At 45.6% G+C, this 16,260-nt stretch overlaps 1 protein-coding gene across 2 annotated transcripts; it reads left to right on the top strand.

Moving 5' to 3' along the window:
• Positions 1-1,752: 1,752 nt before the first annotated feature.
• Positions 1,753-14,944, top strand: LOC127194860 (zinc finger protein 212-like). 2 transcript variants are annotated; one of them, XM_051152449.1, is made up of 5 exons: positions 1,753-1,903; positions 9,872-10,261; positions 10,387-10,513; positions 12,200-12,280; positions 13,937-14,944. In XM_051152449.1, the coding sequence occupies exons 1-5, from the start codon at positions 1,763-1,765 to the stop codon at positions 14,791-14,793; spliced, it is 1,596 nt and encodes a 531-aa protein (XP_051008406.1). In that variant the 5' UTR covers positions 1,753-1,762; the 3' UTR covers positions 14,794-14,944. The 2 variants fall into 2 exon arrangements, with proteins under 2 accessions (XP_051008406.1, XP_051008405.1); XM_051152448.1 differs by having other exon boundaries at positions 13,934-14,944.
• Positions 14,945-16,260: the final 1,316 nt, after the last annotated feature.

Below are 16,260 nucleotides of genomic sequence, written 5' to 3'. Positions count from 1 at the left end.
CATTCTGCTCTTCCTGGGCTCCAGAGTGAAGGTTCAGGACAGAGACTTATGTCTGTGCCTTCAACTTAAAAGGGATAAGATGGGTCAAACAGACACACTCCTTACATGATCAACACTCTTGCTCGGAGTCAAGCAGGGATTTGATCCAAACAAAAGCAATAAACATAAAATGAAGGCAGAGACACCAGGACCTGCCTTGTTGCCTAAATGTGTCAATGCTTTTAAAAAAATATATATGTGTGTAGGTTTTAATGTGCCTGTTAAAGCAGATGCTGAGAAATTTCTTCCAGCAGGCCATCATGTTATACCGAGACTGCTCAGTGTAATACCGAGATCACCTAGATCTTGAGACCCCCAAAAAAGACCATCAGGACTCCATACGGATGCAATATGCACAGGGTCCTGTATTACGGGCTCAGAGCTTCGGATCACAATCTTTCCTGACTCAGCAGGATAGGAGAGTGATACCGGAGCTTCAAGGGTAATGGGTTTATAAGGAAAAACTGTAATTAGGGGTTGGGGTTTCAGGAATGTAGGTCCTTAGGCAGGTTGAGTGGAGGCTGGATCTTCAGGGAAGCCATGGGTCACAGGAATGTAGGTCCTTAGGCAGGTTGGATGGAGGCTGGATCTGGAGGGGAAGATTTTTATCTCAGAGGAACATTGGGAGTTAATTGTATCTAATCGCTCCTGTGGAGTTTCTGGAGGCTGCTGGTAGGTCTAGTTTATGGCAGTGCATGGTCTTTCCTGGAACGCAGGAAGTAGTGAAGTCACCCGGAGGACAACTTCTCACAGACCACGGCATTAATTGTAGAATATACATTACATATAAAATATGGCATTAATTTTGCCCTTACAATCAGATTAGGCACTGGAATGCAGGAAGTTGTTAGCAGGAGTCAGTGTAGACAGGGATCACTTGTAAAATCTTCTCTCTTGTGGAAGAAGGAACCAGTCTAGTGAGAGTAGTTGAATTCTCAGAGGAAGCTGTTCATGCCTATTGTTCAAAGTGGAAACTCATGTCACGTTCTCACTCATCATCTCCAGGACAATGTGGTGGGAATGAGGCAAATATGATGATCACTGTGGCTAGAATGGGTTTTGGGGATTTGGGGAGTTTCTGGCTAGCTGGAAACTCACTACATAGCTGAGGCTCGCCTCAAATGCCAGTGGTAATAGGGCCAGCTATTTCCATGCCAGAATGCAGAATACATTGCCTCGAACACTCAAGATGGAATGAGGTCTAGGTTAATTATTTTCGATTAAGGCTACCTTGACTTCCACAATGCAAGTGATTACCATAATAGTCTACAGCGGGGTGGCCTAAGCCCCAAATCCCGATCCGCGGACATTTGAACCCGCGTTTCTAGTTTCTAAAAAACCAGTGAACATTCGGAATAAAATCACTCGCCTTTGACAACTCATCTTTTCTTCAGCTTAGGCTGTGTTCTTCCCTCAGGAAAAAAAAAAAGTGTGAGTTTACACATCTTAAAAAGCTATCTTTTGACAATTATATGCGTGTCTTTTTGTAAAAAATTATACATAATTGAATCTCTTAAAGCATTTCGCGGAGTGCAGGCAGGACTTATCTTAAATTCAGAAGGTGCTCTTTATTTCGAGAGCCCTTAGAGCTTACGCCCCACACTGAAGTTCCAAGCTGCTGTTCCCCTTCCAGGACCACAGCGGCGCAATAGAAATCCCGCTCGGTAGTAGGAGCGGCCGCAGCTCTTCTTGGCTGGGGGGCGGAGGGGCGAGCGCTCCCAGAATGCACCTTGTATCAACTCGGCGGCGGCGGCGCTCCCCGGAAGGTCCAGGCGTTTGGCGGAGTGGCACACGGTCCGAGCACTATCCCGCCAGTCGGTGTTGTGGGACGACTGCGACCATGGCGGAGTCGGCGCCTGCTCGGGTAAGGCTGCTCTCTCCAGGTCGGGAGGGCCTAGCGGGGGGAGACAGCGCCCTGCCCGGGGCGGGGCTTGAGGAGCTCGGTCGCGGGCTTGGTTTTCCTCCGCGGCGGTTGGCGCCGACGGGTGCCGACCTTCCTCCCGGCTCCCCCTCGCCCTCGGCCCGACCGCTCTCGGGTCCTTCCGCGTCGGGCTCGGAGCCTCGGCGCTCTGCGTCTTCTTTCCGTGGAAACTTCTGCTGCGAGGCGTGTTAAATTGTTTGTGACTGTGCCCACATATTTTCCTGCTTCGTGCTAACCAGGGACGCGTTTTCTGAGTTGGAGTGATGGCGCGGGTTAAAACCCTGGGTTCCGGTTGTTGCCTTTGAGCTCCGCTGCGGAAGACCCCAGGGCTTACGGCTTCTCTCCCTACAGTGGGCTCTGGTCCGGGTGCCATGTTCTGCCGTAGATTTCTGTTCTTGAGTTTGCAGCCACAGGTTGAAGCCAGGCGGGGCCTCCTCTCCTTAGGGACAGGTGTATTTGCTGGATTTTGTTTACGGAGCTGTAGGTGCACACTGTTACCTGCTTTCCTCCTCTTTCAGCTATCTATTCAGGGAATGTGAAGACACTGAAAATTGGTTAGAGGAATATCTTCCGTAACTCAGCGCTCACCTATTCAGTGCATGGTTTTCAGCAGCCTGTGCACACCTCTATAGGCTTTTGTCTCCTTAACTTGAATTGGGAATGTTGGGTTCGTTGTTAGCATTTCTAAAGTCTTTTCTGGCTCCAGGCTTCTCATACGATGTCACAGTAGCGGTTAACTTAGGAAAAGGATAGGATAGATGGAACTTAACTGCCTCAGTCTGTAGCACAGGCTGGCCTCAAGCTAGTGACAATCTTCCTGATGCAGCGTCCTCAGTGCTAGGATTACAGGGGTGAACCATTCATTGTGTTGGCTTTTTTTGTTTACTGGTGGTTGTGTTTTGAGGCATGTGCCCCAGCCTAACCTATCCGAGGATGACCTTAAACTCCTACCTCTACTTATAGAGATTATAAACATAAGCCTTTTTCTTGTCTTAAGCTTTTTATTTATTATTATTATCTTTCAAAATAAAGTCTTGGTATGTAGTCCTGGCTGCCTGGAACTAATTATGTAGACCAGGCTATCTGTCTCTGAACTTGGAGCAATCCCTGCTCTGCATCTCAAGTGCTAGTGAGACTATGCTTTAGACAGACTCCCTGCGGGGGTAAGCAGATAGGGAGAGGGGTAGGCAAATTTCCAAGATAGGCATCATCTTCCTCACCCTCCTGACTTGAGACTAGACTGGCTGTCGGCTTAAAGCAAAGGCTTTCTAGGGTGTTGTCTCCCACGGTCAGATCCCCTGCTGGTGGACTGGCTCACCAAGCTCATGGTCTGTTGCGCAAGAGCTCTGGGCCAAATTGACTTACCCTAAATGAGAGGAGGAAGACTCTTCAAAGGCTTTAAAGCCCCCCAAATCCAGTAGCTTTCTGAGTTTCCCTCCGCTTTGCAGAGGGTCTTTTTCTCTGTGTCTGCAGCATGTGTGTTTTCCCACTCTCAATAAACATTTTGTTTTCAGTTGTGGATTCTGTCAGTAGTGTTTAAGACTTCTTTTATGATACCTGCAGGGCCTGAGTTTTTCCTGCCTGTTAATTCTTTAGCTAGCAGAGAAAACGAACCCGACCCAGACCCATAGAGTGTCTCATTTTCAGATTCCTAGACTGTCTCTGTAGGCACTGTTGTGCACTGTGAGCTTTTGAATTGAGTTTTACTGCAGCTTTTTGGGTCCAGGAATAGTTTGGGAATTCCAAGGTGTTTTGTTTGTTTGTTTTGTGTGTGTATGTGTGTGAAAAAGTGAAGAAAATTTGTGTTGAAAACTTTACCTTGGTTGGAATCCACTGTAGTTTTCTTAGAAAGTGGGTAAGAACTAATTAGGGATGAACTGAAAGATTTATCAGTGTTTATTTTCAGGGAGTTAACTGGGGAAACACAACACTAGGATTTTCTGCATTCGACTCCCGTGAGACACAGATGCAGTCTTTAAGTGTTTTTCTCTTAGTAGATTAGTGCTAAAGAGAGTTGGGAGGACCAACACACTCCTTTTCTGGTCATTCCATGTTTAGTTATTTGTCATCAACAGATGTCGTTGAGAAGAAGCTGGGCATGGTGGTTCATGCCTTTAATCCTAGCACTCAGGAAGCAGTTCGAAGCCAGCCTGGTCTACAAAGGAGTCTAGGACAGCCAGGGCTGTTACACAGAGAAACCCTGTCTTGAGCAGCCTAAAATGTGCTGTTCACGCGCATGCGCGCGCACACACACAAACACATACACACAAAAACTATGTAAATATTATCTAAATTTAATAGTAAATCATAAACCCATTATTTTGTATGGTAATTCAAAAATAATATAATAAATAATATTTATAGCTCCAAAATCAAAATCATGAACGCTTAAGAGATGAACAGAGAAGCCAGGCACGGTGGCTCATGCCTGTAATCCCAGCACTCTGGGAGGCAGACAGGTGGATCTCTTTGAGTTCAAGGCCATCCTGGTCTACAAAGTGAGGCCATGACAGCTAGGGCTACACAGAGAAAGCCTGTGTCGAAAATAACCAAAAGAGGCCGGGCGTGGTGGCACACGCCTTTAATCCCAGCACTCGGGAGGCAGAGGCAGGCGGATCGCTGTGAGTTCGAGGCCAGCCTGGTCTACAAAGTGAGTCCAGGATGGCCAAGGGCTACACAGAGAAACCCTGTCTCGAAAAACCAAAAAAAAAAAAAAAAAGAAAGAAAATAACCAAAAGAAAGAAAAAAAGGAACAGAGTTGTGAAAACATTTTCTGAACAGTTACATTTGATATTTATAAAATCAAGGAACCTTTAAAAAAAGAGAAAACTCAAAGAGTTAAGAGTCATCAGGACCCCATAAAGGTGGACTTGAGAGCAACACTGGGTCAAAAGGTAAACTTAAAAAAAATTTTTTTGAGTCAAGGTTTCAGTATTGATATGTAGACCAGGCTGGCCTTGAACTCAGAGATCCTCCTGCCTCTGTCTCCCAAGTGCTAGAATTAAATGCCTGGCTGAATAAGACAGTAATTTGTTGAGGAGTTAATGACAAATAATTAAACTATATGACAGCATTGATTTGGAAATTAAGAAGAAGGGATCAGAATTCAGAAGTTTAGTGGCCTTTCTTTGTAAATATACTTCTCATAATTTCTAGGATAATTGCTAAAAGACAATTGAGTTAAAGGCAGAGATTATCTGGATGGGAAAATTCCAGCCTTCTGGTTTATAACAAATACAGCTAAAAGGTGAAGCTGTACCATGGTTAAATATAAAGGGATATGAGAACAATTTGTCAGAACAATACTAACTAAAAGAAACTTGGCTTAGAAGTGTATCATTGCCAGAGATCGAATGTATTCCTCCACTTACAATGGGAAAAGATTCAGTTTTCCATCTTGAGATTTATTTATTTATTATTTATATAGTAGTCTGCCTGTACCTCAGAAGGCACCAGATCTCATTATAGATGGTTGTGAGCCACCATGTGGGTGCTGGGAATTGAACTCAGGACCTTTGGAAGAACAGCCAGTGCTCTTAACATCTGAGCCATCTCTCCGGCCCAGTTTTCCATCTTGAAATGATATCTTTTTAAACTAATTGGAGCCTAATGACATTTACTGGTTTGAGGGTAGATTTTAAAATTAATAGACAAAAGTCACCATTATAGAATAGTCAAATATAATCTAGTCTTTTTTTTCTAGCAAAAGAAAGCAGCAAGGGGCCTGCTTGCCAGCAGAACTCTTGGTGAGCAGTACCGTTGCAGAGGATGGAGGTATTCAGCTGCTTTTGCTGCAGTTGTCCTTAGCCACATAGGACTGTCAAGTCTTAAAATGCAGCTAGTATGACCAACAAAATGAGTTCTAAACTTTAGTTTAGCTGATCATGGTGGCTATCGTGACCAGCACTTGGGAGAAGCAGATGAGTCTCCATGAGCTCTAGGCCTGTTGCATGTTCAGAGGTATATTGCAAGACTTTGCCACCAAAAAAAAAAAAAAAAGGAAAAGCCGCCAAAATGGAAATGGGGCAGTGAGCTGTGGAAAGGCATATGCCCATTTTCTACCAGCATATAATATCTATGTATAATGAGAGAGAGAGAGAGAAGCAGAGACAGAGAGGCTGGAAACCTTTGTTGCTCTTGCAGAAAACCCAGGTTCTATTCCCAGCCCCAACATGGTGGCTCAGAAACCATCTGTAACTCCAGCTCCAGGGGATCTGATGCCCTCTTCTGGCCTTCACTGGTCCTGGGCACACTAAATTTTGGGATGGGTTAATACCTAGTAAGAGCTGCCTGGTATAGGAAACTAAGAAATATGTTGAATTTTAAAAATGCTTTAAAAATTCATTCAAATGCAATAGCATAATCTTTGTATGGATCAAAACATTTTATCCTAAAGATATTATTTCTCAATTTTTTCTTCTGTGAGTTGGGCATGGTGTCCCACTCCTTTAATTCCAACACTTGGGAGACAGAGGTAGATGGATCTCTTGAGTTCAAGGCCAGCCTGGTCTACAGAGTGAGTTCCAGGACAGCCAAGGCTACACAAAGAAATCCTGTCTAAAAACAAAAAACAAACAAACAACAACAACAACAAAAACCAGAAAAAAATTATCCATGAAAGTTAATGCATTTCCAGACATAGCCTCTGAAGATATTTTTGTGAAACTCCTAATGTTTGTAGAATATCAGTAGGCCAAAAGAAGTCAGGTACGACTATAAAATAAAGAGATGGGATTTGTCTTAGTAAGGATCAATAATTACTATGCAGCTAGAGTTAATACAATTATAATATTGGTAAATGACAGAAAAATTAACCCATAGAATAGAAAAAAATAAGAAATCAGGCTGACAGGTGGCAAAACTTGTTAATGGTAGAGAATAGCATTGCCTATTAATGTGTACATGTTGATGACTATTTTTATTATTGTTGGGGTTTTTTTGTTTTGTTTTGTTTTTGGTTTTTGGTTTTTCAAGACAGGGTTTCTCTGTGTAGCCTTGGCTGTCCTGGACCCACTTTGTAGACCAGGCTGGCCTCGAACTCACAGTGATCCACCTCCCTCTGCCTCCTGAGTGCTGGGATTATAGGCGTGCGCCACCATACCTGGCATATTGTTGGATTTTTTGAGACAGGGTCTTACTGTATAGCCCTGGCCGGCCTGGGACTCACTATGTAGCTCAAGATAGATATAAACTCACAGAGACCCACCTATGCTGTGGTTAAAGGCATGTGCCTGTTGGTGTACTTTTAACCAACTATTTTTAGTTTGGATTCCTTAAATCTTTTTCTCCCTACTCCACCCCAAACCCAACAACCCAACACCAGGTAGCAGAGAAAGAAGCTTAGTGGGGAGATGGGCATAGCTTTCCTTAGCTGCTTCCTGCTGTTTAGGGTTGTCGGTTCCTTGGGGCAAGTCCAGTCTTCATTTTGTCACACTATACCAACAGCCACCAGGAGCAGCAGAGGGAAGCGCCAGCAGCCTTATTCTTTCTCTGATCTCCAGTCTCTCTCTGGGTCTGGCTTTTATCCTCATTGACAAAGACCACACCCCCACCTGAGGTAGTACCCAGCTGACAAAGATCACGCGCCCTCTCCGTAGGTAATGATTAGCTGTGGACAAACAGGAGCAGCCCCCATATCCCACACCTGGGATTAAAACAAAAATGTGTTTACATATAACCCAAAACTTTCTGTTTCTATTTTTTAAAATGGCTTTTCTTTTGCTTGTTGTTGTTTTTATAACCCAGTATTGCCAGAAATGTCTCCTTTGTTTCTCTTACAGAATGTACCATATTTCTCAGATTTAACGCACCAACTATTTTGAGCTCTGAGGCTTTTAGCAGTTACTGGGAAAGTTAATGGTGGTAATCTCTTAACCTGAGGCCGCTCCTCTGGCAGCACAGTTTGTTCAAGATTAACCTTATTTCTTGAATTGGGCTTTTTCTCTTTCTGCTTCTCCTGGCTTCCCAGCCTGCCCAGGGGGTATGGGAACATAACACTGAAAGTGGGTAGAGCAGGGCAGGGCATCAGTTGTGGGAAACTCTGGGTCTCAGTTACCAGGTGTTTCCCCTTTACCAATGGGCTTTTTGCTGTCCAAGTGCTTCAGCCTCTACCTGTAAACTCTCTAGTTGTGCAGCCAACTCTGCAGTACTTTCCAAAAAGAAAATGGAATGTAGGAAGACAATGAAGCAAAGCCAGAGACTCCCCCCTGGGAGTAATGCAGGAGAGAACCCAGCAGCAGAAACCACAACAAACCTTTCACTCATATCCTAAAACATTATATTCATTTCTCCATACCCTGCTGCTCCTCTATGGTATTAGAACCCAGATGTTTCATTAGGCCCAGCCCCATGTTGGGCGCCAGTTGTTGGCCTCTTTTCAGAATGTCTCTAACTTACTGTCATGCCGCATCAGCAGCAGCTAGGAGCAGCGGGGAGGAGCACCAGCAGCCTGCCTTCTTTTTCTGATCCCCCAGTCTCTCTTTAGGTCTGCCTTTTATCCTCACTGACAAAGACCACACCCCCACACAAGGTAGATCAGAGCCGACAAACATCACATGTCCTCACAGGAGGCAACTATCAGCTGTAGACAAACTGGAGCAGCCCCCATACCCCACACCTGGGATTAAACAAAAACATGATATAAGCAGAAACTTCCACAACATGTACCAACATGCTTGGCCCTATTTTATTTATTTTGTGTGTAGCGTTTGTTATGTAGGTGTGAGCATGCTATTATACTCATGTGGTCCGATGCCAGTGTGTGGGAGTCAGTTTTCTGTTTCCACCATGTGGGTTCCAGGGATCAAACTTAGGTCCTTGGGCTTGGCCTTTATCTGATCAGCACTCTCAATAGCCCAATAATGGCTTAAAATTTGTTTTTTACATTTATGTATTTACTTTGTGGATATATATGCACGGATATATGTGCACACACGCATTTGGAGGTCAGAGGACAACTTGAAGGAAAAGTTTAGCTATGTATGATAGTATTTTGTCTATTTTTCTAATGTTTTCAAAATTATTATATAGTATACATTTAACTTTAACTTTTTCTTCCTTCCCTGCCCAATCCACACCCCCGTTTTGAGACAGAGTTCCAAGTAGTCCATGCAGGCACTGAACTTTAGATCCTGATGCCTCCATTTTAAGTTTTGGAATTATAGGCATGCGCCACAGTTCATGCAGTGCTTCAGACACAAGTCAGAGCTTTGTGCTACATGAGCCTGATGCCAACAGAGCTGAATACCCAGCTCCCGTTGAATCTTCAGTATCCGTCTTTTAGAGTTTCGATTGCTTCCATGAAACACCATGACCAAAAAGCAAGTCGGGAGGGATTTGTTTTGCTCACACTTCCGTATCACTGTTCATCATTGAAGGAAGTCAGGGCAGAATCAAACAGGGCAGAACTCTGAGACAGGAGCTGATGCAGAGGCCATGGAGGGTGCTGCTTACTGATGTTGCCCTTGGCTTGCTCAGCCTGCTTTTTCATAGATTCCCAGGACCCACAGCCCAGGGACGGCACTATCCCCGATGGGCTGCAGAAAATGCCCTCCCGCCCCCAGGCTCTCCTACATCCCAATCTTATGGAGGCAGTTTCTCAATTGAGGCTCTCTCATCTCCAGTGATTTTAGTTTGTGTCAAGTGGACATAAAATTAGCCAGTACAATATCAGAATAAATACATTTGAATATTCTTGGACTTGTTTTTCTCTTTCTTTCTTTCTTTCTTTCTTTTTTCCCCCTGTCCTGGACTCACTTTGTACACCAGTCTTGCCTTGAACTCACAGAGATCTGCCTCCCAGAGTGCTGGGACTACAGGCTTGTGCTACCATGCTTGGCTCTGGACTTGTTTTCTTTATTTGATGTTTGGAAATGACCTTGTCTCATTAGCCTTGTACCATCAATCCTACAGCACAGGAGGAAACGGCGCTCCACACCATTAGCTCCGGCCACACCCCCTTCACAAACAACAGAGAAAAGCTCTTATTTCCAGACCACAGAAATCTCACTTTGGACAGTGGTGGCTGCTATTCAGGCTGTGGAGAAGAAGATGGAATCACAGGCTGCCCGGCTGCAGAGCCTGGAGGGACGCGCAGGGACAGTTGAGAAGAAGCTGGCTGACTTTGAGAAGACTGCCGTGGAGTTCAGCAACCAGCTGGAAGGCAAGTGGGCCGTGCTGGGGACCCTGCTGCAGGAGTACGGGCTGCTGCAGCAACGACTGGAGAACGTGGAGAACCTGCTGCGCAACAGGAACTTCTGGGTCCTTCGGCTGCCCCCTGGCAGCAAGGGGGAGGCCCCCAAGGTAGAGCTTCTTAGTGTAAAAAGTTAGACAAGAAGGGGAGTCCAACTTTGATTAGTCAAGATGTTAAGTCACTGGCTGGTACTCTGTGAGTCAAAGTGCTTATTGCTTGTGGCTTACAATTGCAGGTGTCCGGGTCCCTTGAGAATGATGGGGTGTGTTTCTCGGAACAGGAGTGGGAAAACCTGGAGGACTGGCAGAAGGAGCTCTACAGAAATGTCATGGAGAGCAACTATGAGACTCTGGTCTCTCTGAGTGAGTGGCAGCCTTCTCTCTAGAATTCTTTTTTTTTCTTTTAGTTTTAGTTTTTTGAGACAGGGTCTCTCTGTGTTAGCCTTGGCCGTCCTGGACTCACTTTGTAGACCAGACTGGCCATGAACTCAACAGCAATCCGCCTGCCTCTGCCTCCCGAGTGCTGGGATTAAAGGCGTGCGAGAATTCTTAGAGCCCTCCTGACTGCATCTGGACTCTGCCTGCCTCTCATCCTCTGTGCTCTGTGCTGAGCTGAGGAGTGAGACTCCAAGTCCAGTGTCTCAGGGATGAGCCTTTTGTATTTCTCCTCTGGTAACAATGGCTTCTTGAGACTATTTAGATGTTATTGCTGAAGCATAATATAGGTCTGTAATAGCATAGCTACAAAGTATTGTATTAGTTACTTTTCTGTTGCCTATAAGACACTGTAACAAAGGCAGCTTAGAGGAGAAAAAAATTTGGGGTTTATGGTTTTAGAGGGTTAGAGTCCTTGATGAGCAAGTGGCAAGTGTTGGGAAGAGCCCTGAGAGCTCATATCTTGAATCTCAAGCAGGATACTGAGAGAACTAATTCAAATTAGCTTGAGACTTTTGCAAGCTTAAAGTCTGCCCTCACTGACATGCTTCTTCTAACAAGGCCACACTTCCTAACTGTTCCCAAACAATTCTACCAACAGAGACCAAGTTTTCAAACATATGAGCCTATGTGGGCCATACTTAATCAAACCACCACAAGTATAATATACTTTTGTTTTGATTTTTGAGACAGAATCTCTATGTAGCCCTGGCTGTCCTGGAACTTGCTATGTAGATAAGGTTGGTCTAGAACTCACAGAGATCCTCCTCTCTCTCTCCTGAGTACTGATACTAAAGTCAGGTACTACTATGTCCAGCTAATGTGCTATTTCTAATATTTAAGATTGTTTAATGAGAAATCTTGTAACTTAGGAACCGATGAGTTGGCTTAGTGGATAAAAGTGCTGGCTATACAAGCCTGTTGGCCTGCATTCAATTCCTGGAGCCCATGATGGGAGGAAACAAAAATCTTGTCACTTGAGATGAGATATGCAGCACTGGCCGACAAGGCAAGAGTCACCACCAGCCAGTGTGGTCTCTATGTTGTTTGGTAGACAGGAAGCACTGTTTGTGGAGGTGTTTTGTGTAAAACACTACTAATACATGCTATATAACAACGGTGTGTTTTTCTTCAAGACAAATTCTTTTCAAATGTGAGCCCTTGGAGAAGTACCAAGGAGGCCACTGGCTTGAGCAGAGTGAGGGTGAGAGAAGTCAAGAGGTCACCATGCTAGCCCAGATGGGTTCTGTGCTCTCTTTGAGGCTGTTTCCCTGGGTCACAGAGTCTGTCTTACCTAGCAGTGCTTCAGCAAAGATGAAATTAGGCACTGTAGAAGGAATCCTTGGCAAAACTCCAGCTGTCCAGGCAAAGGTGATAATGCTAGGTGGACACTGGCACTTGAGCCCAGTGTCCCTAATGAAGGCACAGCAGAGCAGCAGCTTGACCATCCATTGGCCAGAGATGTCTAGGGAAAAGTGACAGGATCATTAGCTCTTGTGTCTTTTTAGCTGTTCATATTGATTCCCTGGCATTGGTCATTTGTTCATTGGCATCTGACCAGCATGCAGTAAGTTTTTAATCTCTTAGATTCACACTGTATCTTTTCTAACCCAGAGGTCCTTGGCCAGCCAGAGGAAGAAGCAGAGTTGGGTGCAGAGATGGTGGGTGACTTGGTGGAAGAAGGTACCCACCTGGGTGAGTAGTTCTAGAATGTTCTTCTGTGTTGTTCCTCCATCCCCACTCTGTAGATTTCTATATCTTATAAGAAACTTTCCCACAGCTGAACTGCCAGATAGTATCAGTAACCTCATCTGGCTTGTGCAGGTTGTGGGCACCTGTTTGCTTGGTTTGTAAAGGTTTATTTTACTTTTATATGCATGTATGTGTGACTGTATGGTGTGCATATGTGGGTATCCACAGAGGGAAGAAGAGGGGGGTAGATCCCCTGGAGTTAGAGTTACAGGTGATGGTGAGCCACTTGGCATGGTGTTGGAAACAAGTGCTCTTGTTCAGTGGGCCACCTCTTCAGCCTCTGCTTGTTTTTGAGACAAGTCTTATTTGTTGTATTTACTTACTATGTAGTCCACAGTAGCATAGACTCAATATGGAGCCCAGGCTGGTTTTGAACTCCTGATTCTCCTGATCCTGCCTATTGAGTGGAATTACAGTTGTGAGCCACCACATCTGTGCTAGGTGACTTTATAATAGCAGTTCTCAACCTGTGGGTCACAGCCTCTTTGGGGGTTGAATGACCCTTTCACAGTGGTTGCCGAAGACCATTGGAAAACACATGTGTTTACATTATGATTCATAACAGTAGCAAAATTACAGTTATGATATAGCAATGAAGATAACCTTATGGTTGGTGGTTACCAAAACATGAGGAACTATATTAAATGGTTGTAAGATTAGGTTGAGAACCACTGCTTTCTAACTTTCACTAGAACTGTTATAGGTGTTCCTTAACTCCTGCCAGTCTTTGGAGTGGTGCAGACAGTGTAGCCCTATAATAGGCTGTGGTGAGAGATGGAGGGTGGGCAACAAGTCACAGGGCCAAGGGAAAGAAACCAGGAATGGCATTTGAGCAGAATATCCAGAAAGAAAACAACTGGACATGCGATCCTTTATTTTATTATTTTGCGTGTGTGTGTGTGTGTGTGTGTGGTTTTGCCTGTATGAGTGCCTGGGGACTGCGTGCTTACAGCAAAGATGATATCAAATCCCCTGAAACTGGAGCTACTGATGGTTGTGAGCCACCATGTAGGTGCTGGGACTTGAACCTGAGTCTTCTGCAAGACCAGCTGGGATTCTGAACCACTGAGTTATCTCTCCTGCCCCTGGACGTGTGATTTTTCAAACTGTTAGTTTAGTGTGTTAAATGCAGGGCCTTGCACATGTTAGGCACGCATCTGCAGCTGGGCTTTATCTTTTTAAAAATTTAAGATAGGATCTGAGTTACCCACGGTGGTCTTGAACTCCCTCTGTAGCCTAGGCAATCTATTACTTTGTGATCCTCTTCCCTCCTTTTTCTGAGTAGCTGAGATTACAGGCCTGCATCACCAGACCCAGCTTCAATTTTGTAATTTTAACACTTTTGAACTAATCAGTTGTTAGAGTGTATCATGTCATTTTTTTTCCCCATAGAAATTAAATGCCAGTGTGTAGACAAGGTTGGAGAATTGTAATAACATTGTTCTCTAAGAGTGAGATGTTCAGATCCTCCTCCACATGACCTGATTCAGCTGTTCCTAAGGAGCTTTGATTTGAGCCCTCTGAAGTCCTCAGTGTTTGGCTCTGGAGATACCAGATGTGCTAGGATGTGATTTTTGTTGGTCTTTTTCCTTGCAGCAGATAGAGCCATGGTTAAACAGGAGATGCTCTACAAGCAGGAGGACCCTGCAGTTCTCCCCAGCGTGTTTTCCAGTGCTGCTGAGCAGCAGGCTTTCTTTGGTGCGGAGCCGGCTGTGTTCTGGAATAGCCCAGGAGACTCTGCCCTCTTGGAATCAGGCCCTGAGGACTCTACTAACCCTGAGTCTGTTGAAGGTAGTGGAGACCCAGCCCCTGTTAGGAATCTGGACTGCCCCCGAAAACAGAAGTCTCACAAGCAGGCACAATTGGGTCAGGAGTGTGGGCAGGGTCTGAAGGCTAAAAGAGACACCAGCCCATACAAATGTTCTGAATGCCAGATCAGCTTTCCCTACAAGCAGCAGCTGACAGCACATCTGCAGAGCCACGTGGGCAGGGAGTCTAATTCCACCACAGAACCAGAGGAGAGCCTTAGGCCCAGGCCACGGCTGAAACCACAGGCCAAAAAGTCGAAGCTGCATCAGTGTGATGTGTGCCACAGGAGCTTCAGCTGCAAGGTCAACCTGGTGACCCACCAACGCTGCCACCAGCAGGAAGGCCCCAGCACCAGCCCACACATCCAGGAGAGATTCTCGCCTAACAGCTTAGTTGCTCTGCCCGGCCACATCCCTTGGAGGAAAAGTCGGAGTTCTCTCATCTGTGGGTACTGTGGCAAGAGTTTCAGCCACCCATCTGACCTGGTGCGGCACCAGCGCATCCACACGGGTGAGCGGCCCTTCAGCTGCCCTGAGTGTGGGAAGAGCTTCGTCCAGAAGCAACACCTCCTACAGCACCAGAAAATTCACCAGCGCGAGCGGGGTGGGCTGGCTCCAGAGCCTGGAAGGCCCAATGGCTTGCTTTAAGGTTGCCAGCCCCTCACTGTCTGGGGGCTGAGGGGGGGTCGGCATCAGTTCCCCCGAAGAGACACTACAAAGTCAGGCTGATTTCTTCCTGAGGAGAATTGCTTCTGCTTTGCCCTCCTTGGCTAAGCACAGAGGCTAATCTGAGGCAAAGAAGATCTGTGGCCCCAGCCTCTGCCATTTTGGCCCTGTTGCTAGGCTTGCTGTTGCCGTTCAGGTCCCTGGTTTTCTCCTTTCTGGTGCACTGTTACTCTACAGGGACCAGTGGCCAGTTCCAGGGCCCAGCCTAGCATTTCACACATGTCTTCCCACAGTTGAATGGGGGCCACAGAGGTATGTGGAAAGCTCCAGAAAGTGTTACCTTCCGTTCCCTTTTTTTTTTTTTTTTGTAGCCTCCTTGTTAATAACTAGTATAATTTAAATGAACTGTTTAGCCTGTTCTAAAGACCCCCTTTTGGAGTTAGATTCTTGATGATTTTTTTAAAATATAGCTCAAAACTTGTTTTATAAATTTCAAGAGTTGTAGAAGTTGTTCCTAACATGGGAACTAAGCCTACCCTCCAGGAGGGAATAGTTTATGGGGCTCTTTTAGCCCACCCACACTTAACATAGGCCAGAGAGCCAAGACACACTGCTGGGCTCCCTTGGTGGGTTGCCAAGCACACTCAGATGGGGCTGATTTTCTCAGGTGGGCCAAGAGGAAGCCCCTAAGCCCCTGCTGAGGGTAAAGACTTTGAAGAAGCTGAGAGTTCAGTTCTGGGAGTTTGGTGTCTCAACATAATTTCCCCCTTCTTGCTCTTCTCTTTGCTGTGTTTCTGCAGACCCGGGGCGGTGGAGTGAGGGTGAAAGACTGAGCTTGATTCTAGCACACCAGGCATCAGTTGAGGTTGTTCAGATTAGACTTTCCAGTACCAGAGATGAAAGAGAAAAAGCACAGATGCTTGACTCAGGAGTGTTGAGTAACTGCCCCACTGTCGTTTGGGGAGGGAGTTGAGAGTAGGTTCCTTGGTCATATGTGAATGTACTCTTGTCTGGAATAAATCTTGTTACTTGTATTTAAAAAACCAAAATGTTCACATGGAATGTTTTCTCTTTGTCAGTCATTCTCACCTGGGGTCAAGGAGGGGGCAGTACCTCACCAGGAGGTGCCTAAACCTGTGACCATCTTGCCTCAGAGCTCACACACTGCACCAGGGGTACAATTGCTTCTACTGTTTTGTACCTTAATGTCAAAGTTAGATTCTGAGTTCCCTGCTCCTGGAAGTATGGTCTCAGCACTTGATAGGAGCTTGAAGGTATTACAGGTCAGGCTCCATCTTAGACCTGTGGTTGGAACATTTGTTTCTGGTTTTCAAGGGTTTCTCTGTAATCCTGGCTGTTCTGGAACTTGCTCTGTAGGCCAGGCTGACCTAGCCACCAGCCTCTGCCTTCTCAGTGCTAGGGTTAAAAGTGTGCACCACTAACACCTGG

Source organism: Acomys russatus, chromosome 10 (genome assembly GCF_903995435.1).
Source record: "Acomys russatus chromosome 10, mAcoRus1.1, whole genome shotgun sequence".
Lineage (NCBI taxonomy): Eukaryota > Metazoa > Chordata > Mammalia > Rodentia > Muridae > Acomys > Acomys russatus.
The sequence above is the reverse complement of the archived record's forward strand: the minus strand, read 5'-3'. Positions and strand labels throughout refer to the sequence as shown.

Bases quoted from the DNA above. Each gene is read 5' to 3' on its own strand.
- LOC127194860 (XM_051152448.1), top strand. From the start codon at position 1,763: ATGCACCTTGTATCAACTCGGCGGCGGCGGCGCTCCCCGGAAGGTCCA. The intron at 1,904-9,871 runs GTAAGGCTGCTC...TCAATCCTACAG, and splicing joins CGGAGTCGGCGCCTGCTCGG to CACAGGAGGAAACGGCGCTC. The intron at 12,281-13,933 runs GTGAGTAGTTCT...TTTTCCTTGCAG, and splicing joins GGAAGAAGGTACCCACCTGG to CAGATAGAGCCATGGTTAAA.